This window comes from Tripterygium wilfordii, chromosome 11 (genome assembly GCF_013401445.1).
Source record: "Tripterygium wilfordii isolate XIE 37 chromosome 11, ASM1340144v1, whole genome shotgun sequence".
Classification (NCBI taxonomy): domain Eukaryota; kingdom Viridiplantae; phylum Streptophyta; class Magnoliopsida; order Celastrales; family Celastraceae; genus Tripterygium; species Tripterygium wilfordii.
The window spans coordinates 4,253,234-4,260,651 of record NC_052242.1 but is presented as its reverse complement, the minus strand read 5'-3'; the positions used below and the strand labels follow the sequence as shown (position 1 = coordinate 4,260,651).

General features: G+C 36.2%; 1 protein-coding gene across 2 annotated transcripts in view; it reads right to left on the bottom strand.

The window, feature by feature from the left end:
• Positions 1–1,445: 1,445 nt before the first annotated feature.
• LOC120008881 (nuclear pore complex protein GP210) overlaps positions 1,446–7,418 on the bottom strand; it is a 31,836-nt gene continuing 25,863 nt past the window's right edge. Inside the window, exons 29-36 of one of the 2 annotated variants that reach the window (XM_038859254.1) lie at positions 6,459–6,566; positions 6,160–6,301; positions 5,045–5,122; positions 4,737–4,953; positions 4,241–4,307; positions 2,674–2,765; positions 2,263–2,323; positions 1,446–2,108 (exon numbers count right to left, since the gene is read on the bottom strand). In XM_038859254.1, coding sequence (XP_038715182.1) covers positions 1,750–2,108; positions 2,263–2,323; positions 2,674–2,765; positions 4,241–4,307; positions 4,737–4,953; positions 5,045–5,122; positions 6,160–6,301; positions 6,459–6,566 — 1,124 coding nt within the window. In that variant the 3' untranslated portion in view covers positions 1,446–1,749. Of the gene's footprint in view, positions 2,109–2,262; positions 2,324–2,673; positions 2,766–4,240; positions 4,308–4,736; positions 4,954–5,044; positions 5,126–6,159; positions 6,302–6,458; positions 6,567–7,418 lie in introns of both variants that reach the window. The other variant, XM_038859253.1, reaches the window with a different exon arrangement.

Below are 7,418 nucleotides of genomic sequence, written 5' to 3'. Positions count from 1 at the left end.
AAAATCCCGACGCTCAAGTCAATTCGGCAATGTGGAAAAGCTAAAAAGATTGTTCGGTAATGAGAGCTTTTTCTTTAACTAATATTAGAAAGTGAAAAAGTGAGAGAGCTTTACCTAAGTGGAGGTCCCTTTTTTATATGTTTATGATGTAATCGTTTTTATGCAATTGTAACCGCTCTTTTGTGATTGTAACTCCCCCTTTATGATCGTGGAAGCTGGAAGTGTGCATCCCATTAATGATGGAATGATTTACCGCCAAGACCATATCGGTATTCATGATAACCGAGGTGACATCTCAGTGTTAGGTCTTTGACCACGAGCACGTGTCGATGTTTTATTGGAAGAGTATTTTGATATTATCAAATTTATTAAATTAACCTCCTTAATCCAAGGGCCGCAACCTTTTCTTCATTGTTCCTCTCTTATCAATCGAGTAGACCTCCCCAATATTACACTATCCCTCACAACTGATCACATTTTGTAGGAACGAACGATAAGGTATCCGAATCTAGAATGGATCAACGGCACCATCATGTTCATTAATTTCCAAGTTGGATTTCTTGATGAGTAATTTAGTTTCACCAATTGAGATTCCTTCAAATGAAGTATAATGACGAAATGGAATGGAAAAAGTTTAGGTTAATACCACATTTGATCACTGACAGATAATCAGTGTTTTAATTTACACACTATAATTAGTAAAGATTAATGTTTCAAAGTAGTCACTCAAACATATTTTCCTAGTTTGGGGCAATCGACCTTCCCATGTGACAAGTTGACCGAACTAGGTGAAAAATATATATTTTTTCAAACGAAATACCTGATGTAAGAATCAAATCATAGACCTATCTTTCTTCACTTTGCTGATTGTATTTCCAAGTGATCAATTTGAAACATTTTTATCTTTGGGTGATTAAATTGAAATATTTTAAACTACAATTTGCAAATTAAAACACGACTATCTTTCAATGGTCAAATATGGTATTAGCCCGACAGTCTCTAATCAAAGACGTTTTTTCGGGTTCACCAATATTTGAGAATGAAGAAATGAAAAGTAATTTCTTGTAGTATTAAAGCTCAACTCTTTTTTCCAGCCAAAACCTATCATAAACCAAGCAGATGCATGGTCAGGCTTATCCAAAAAAAAAAAAACGTACATGTTGAATTCATAGTTTTTTCCCAATGTGTTTATGCAGGGGATGAGGGTGAAGCACCAAAAGTTGATAAAATATTAGAAAAAACAGTGAAATATAAAAAAGAATGACAATTAAGCATTAGCAGTTGAATAAGTAGTGCCGCATAACCAAAACTTATAACTGGAAAGAATAAATTTATGATTTTTATTCATAAATCTCTACATACTAATTTAAAAACAAAAAAAAAATGAATTTTTAGTTCATCTGTGGACCACGGCTGCTAAAAGCAACGTTGGTTCTCCTCATTCTCATGAATGAGAGACTAGCAATAACACCAAAGCGAATTCCACGAAAATTGTATAGGTAAAAATGAAAAAGAAATTATGGAAACGGCTATCATAGATTTCAACAAATGCAAGACCATAACCTCCGTAATTCTACATTAACTAAAGCCATATCTAATCTAACCCAAAAAAAAAGCCAAGAAGAAAGAACACAGACCTAGATGAGAATATCTGAGTAGACATGCAACAAAATTTTTTAAAACATGTCAATATCATAAATATCCTAAGAGCAGTCCTATGATCCAATTACTAACTGAGAAATATGGAATTTAAAAAGTATTCTGCGGATTAAACCTCCTCCTAGCTTCACGTTTGTAGTATGGAGTTTCGTCTATTGTCCTCCTCACATAATCTACAAAAGGAGGAGGTGTTCGAGGAGACTGTTCATTCAAGACAACACTACTAGGACGCTCAGGTGTAACAGGTGCTGAGATACTTTGAGAGGTAGACCGCATTGATGGCTGAGATCTGTTAGGCCGCTTGTCTAAGAAGCATATGAAGATACCAACGGTCAATACCAGAAGGAAGAAAAGAGCAGCTACACTTGCCCATGGAGACACACTGATCGAAGTTTCTGATGCTGCTTGTTCACCAAGCTCACAGTTGACATCTATTTCGGCTCTCTGACCTGCAAAGAAGATACATTATGAATGACGGTTTGTACTAACACAATTGTTTTTGTGACAGTTTGTGCGAACACATCTGTCTGCTCAGTCTTAGACTCTTAATTACTGTTAAGAACAGAGTGAGAGAGTGATAACAGTAATAGGTGGTTGGCTCACCATTGGCTGGGAGCATGATAATGATTTTATCCTTGAATCTCCTAGGGCGTATCACTTTGACCTGGAACATAAAACAAAGAAGTTCATTTCTCTGAAATACATAGTAATTTGGGATCCGGAAATGCAAACCTTTACTTTTGTTCCACCACTAGTGGAATCTGATACAGTTTTTTCGCATATTTCCAGGATGAAATTCATAAGATTTGAGATGATTCTCCTATATCTATTACTTTCTTCATAGTATTGCTCAATTCTCATCATTGGAAAAAAAGATCTATGAGGAATAGGAAATGGTTTCATATTCTTTATAACTGAACCAATTCGTTTACCTAATTTCAATGGCATTGATAAATACTAATTAAATTTCACTTACAACATATGTGGTAATCTAGAACTAAGCATTCAAATCACCTTGTACTGTGCATGCCCACCAACGCCAAAATCTTCTTTGTAGATTGGGGTAATGGCAATTGAATCCTGGTCATGCCAAAAGATTTCAACATCTACAAGGAAAAGATAACAAGTTAGCAACCAAAATATACTGTGAATGCAGAATTGGCATACTTAACGTGTGCCAAAAGGTAGATTGGTAAAGTGAAAAATGCTAGCGACATGAATAGACTACTGTCAGCATTCCAGCCTTCTTCTTTCAAGAACCTATCTGAAAGAGCTCCGAAGCACAATTTCTAGGTTATGCCGTCAACGGTGGATCCAAGAGGGGACTACACTAGGCTATAATCCCCCAAATATTTTGTAAAAAAATATAGTTACTTATACAATTATACATAAATAAATAAAAATACGTTCATACATAGTTATATACAGGTTCATACCTAAATATACATTTAACCACCAAAATAAAAAATACACTTCATATACAGGCTCATACCTAAATATCTAAGCAGCTAAGGGCTAACTGTACCGCCTAAGGCCCTAATTGGCTAAATCGTCGTCTAAGTCTTCACTATCTTCTTGTACGAGCTCAGCCTCTGCTTGCTTGATTGACGAACCACTTTATCTCCTACTCTCCTTCGCCGGTGCAACTGTGCAAGTGTGTAACCGTGTTCGAGTTGCTTCGTAAGTTTGTCTCAAGACTTTCAACTCTCGATAAGCCTAAATGCCTAATCAGATAAACTCAATAACTTATGCTGTCAATTAAATAGGTGTAATATTGTAAATAGCCTTAAAAAAAATTTCCGGTTGAGCTACCCCCAGACCCCCGTCAACTTTTAGTAGTCCCCCAAACATCAATTCCTAGCTCCGCCCTTGTATGCCGTTATGTATGGCCGTGCCTAAGGGCATATGAGTTGAAGTAGATTCATCTTTCGTTTTCTTATCGTTTGATTTGAAAAGTTTGTCATAATGGCTAAAAGGGCTGAAATCATGGCCCTAACAGTCTGGCGCACTCAAGATCAGCCTCATGGCAACCTTAAATTCCCTGAAGAGGTTCTACTCCGGTGTTCTATTTCTATTGATAGAAATCAACAAGGGGTTAGGATTCATTGCTGGTTCAGTAGGGAGGGCTTCATTGCTGAGGGTCCCCAAATAGCATACTGCATAGTTCCACAACAAGAAAACTGTTGGTACTAAAGGAATAATCAGAATGAATAATAGAAGTTCATGAAAAAATAGAACTTAGAAGGGCTTTTATCAAGCAGCAAAAAGAGCACGCAAATGCGAATTTGTCGGATACTAATAATAATCCATCCCATCATGCTGCAATGATACCCATAGCATTTACAGAGAACAGCCTAACAATATTAGATCAGCTCAACTTCTGATGTTCTCATCATAGTTGAAGTTGTCAGCATTATCAACAATTGCATGCTACAACAGTACTGCAACAGTGCAACCAACGGGGCCAGCTTCTAACTTTAAGACACAAAGAAGGTTTATACTTGCATCTAAGCAGACAAAGCACTAAGTAATTACGAAAAGCTGTCAACTAGTCAACTGTAGGACAAAAAACTTGCATTACCTGTATTTCCTAAGATAGTTATAATAGTCTCGTTAGAGTCAGGAGTCAGATCCAATTGCATTGAGTTCTGCAACAACAACAAAAAAAGCAAATAACATCAATTAACCTCAATATCGACTCAGTTCCGAAAGAGTATGTTAAGTGGATCTTTAGATTTAGTGAGTGGACTGCTTGGTGCCAGACCTTATTAACAAAATTTCTCCGTTTGGGAAAAAGATTTAGAGAGTGACTCTATAGACCAAAGGCATATTCGAAAAACCATCCCGAGCTTGAACTTGGAATTAAATAACTGGAAAGATCCTGTGCTATCGAGAATTTAGTAGTAATTCAAACTGCAGTCTATTTGGCAAAAAGTCACCCGCGGGCATATGCACCTAAAGATGGCCAAATGGGAATTTAATTCCCATTCTTTTCAAAGAAACACAATGCAGGCCACTATTATTGTTTATCTCATTAGCACAAACTACTTTATCCCCTAAGATATGGATTTGGTTACCTTGTGCATTCCTAAGACTGAAAATCCTCCAATAAAAAGCACAGATGCAGATCCAGAAACATTTTTCGCTTCTTTCAGTGATGCATTGATGGAAACTGATACATATGGCTTCTTGTTCCTAGACTTAGGTGCAGAACGTGCCAAGTCCTCTGGCGAATATGGGAAAAACAGGCAATAGAAGTAACTAGTCTCAAGATCCATCCATGGCTTTGCGTGCCTTCAATCAGTGGAGAGAGATTTAACATCAATGGATACAATGGTCAGTGGTAAATTTACAGTCAAAAGTGATGAAAGGAGAAAACACATACCCCACAAAAGGAGGATCCACCTCACAGTCATATGGGACTCCCCTACCTTTTTCAAGAGCTTCAAACTCGTCATATGTCCTGCTGTTGAATGAAAGTGATTACAAAACTTCATAGATACTTTACTTTGTTATACTTAGGATAAACAAAAAAAATTATGATTGTGCTGTGTACACCAAGTCCATCAAAGTGGAAGGTCCTTCCTGAATAATATCTAAAATTGCTGCCCAAAAGAAACAACATGCAAAACTTTGCAAAGAGATGACCATATATTGTGCTTAATGGATATCCAGATATACTAGATCAAAAGCACATCAGCCAAAATCAAGGCACTAAACAGGCATTTATGTAAATTCAATAACCCAATGGAAGTGAGATATATAAACACAATCAAAGAAAGAAAGAGAAGGGTGAGAAGAAAAACACATGCATCACATATGCTACATTGTCAACAGCATTTTGAACTCCACATTCCACAATTTGGTATTCATATACTTAATGGCTCTATTTACCACGTTCAAAAGTTAATTACCATGTTCAACTTCAGAACCTTTCATCACCATTGCTCAAAGTTTATTCCGAAATCTTAAGTAACCTTTGAAATGGCAGTAAACATCGTACTTTTCTAGTAGAACCATAATGATGTAGAAGAATATTATTTGCACATACACTAATATATGAGGGATTTATGGTGATTATGTATATAGGTCAGTAAGATAAGTATTATGTGGCTCTTGATATCACTGTTTTTGACATTTGTATTCAGTAGATAATTCTAGAACCCAGATTTCTTTACTTTTGACTTAATAAGCAACATATTATTTCGGACACATAAGTTAATCAAGCATAAAGATATAGTTACTTTCAACATGATCTAATTTACAGCAAATTCTGAAAGAAGGGATGAAGTACAATATTCTCGTCAAAAGGAAGTGGTGAATGCTTCTTAACGGCAGACAATAAGCTTCTCCATCCAAGTGATCAAAGGAAACCACAATGGCTATACGAAGTAACCAGAGATTCAGGCAACAGTCCTCTGAAAGTTCGACCTAGTTGTTTCTACTTTCTAGGGTCATAGCAATACTGTATCTTTAGTATAGAATCGACTCATTACAAACCTGAACTTCAAAGGGAACCTGTATCCTTTTGTGGGTAAAGGAACATTTGTCAGCAACTCATTTGGAGCATCCACAGAAATAACATCTCTTGGCAGCACTTCAATTTTGGTTTGAAGCTTCATAGTTGGACATTTAAAAAACACTGTTCACAGAAAACAAAGGTTTAAATAGCATAAATGGATTCAGTAATTCCCTGTTTCATTTTTCTTGTTAAAAAAGCAGGGTGAGAATAGATCTGTCACGCCCATATTCGGGAAGGATCATGACTCCACATTTCAAAAGATATTTTCGTATGGTACCTTTGGTTGAGCCTACCCCAATGGCCTCAGCTTTTCCAGATGGCATGTCTATGGATATTACACTCTCATTTGCACTAAGCCAGCTGCCAGAAACTTGACTGTCACCACCTATATATATATGACAAATTAACTATCATAACCTCGTGAAAATGGAAAGAAAGTGACAATTTAGTTTTGCACTTTACCATCATAGCTAAAATGTGGGTAGCAGAAAACTAATTTCAAAAGAGATTAATTTTGTCTTCGATATAACAAACATGATTATTGCATTATGAAGTAAGACTAAGGGTATACGTCAGTATCATGAACCGTCTTGTCACCATAGCGAACAAATAATTATCCCAATGAAAAAAAGCATATCTCCTTTTACAATGCACCTTTGAGGTAGACAATATGTCAATTGGAATTATGATGACTACTTAAGTTATCTCACAGGAAATGAAAATATTACCTCTGTAAAAGTTGCAGTGAAGCTAAATCAACAAAAAATTTGAGAAGCAGCATCCATTATGGACAGTTTTCTAGAAATGTAAATGACCCTTTTTGTATTATAAAGTAGCGCCTTTGACCTCTGGATGCTCAAGAGATCACGACCCTGACCGTTCATATATCAAGTACCCAGGAAACAATTTTCGTATGAAAAAGGTACACAGGAAACAATAATTCATATGCTTTGGCCCCTAAAGATTGTTCACCATTGAACGACCAGAGACATAGGATGCATATATGAGACATTGGAATTTGAATACAGCTCCATTAAAACCTTTAACAGTATTTGGCTGATAGAAGACTATAACAGGAGTAAGAGCAGACAAGAATGCTTCAGCATCAGATTCAAACTCTCCAAACAAAGAAATAAATAAGTATTTCCTACAACAGACTACCATTAAGGAATGACCTCTTCATAAATAAAAGAGATTAAAGGGAAAAAATACAAGAAGAAAAAGAACAAGGTAAAAG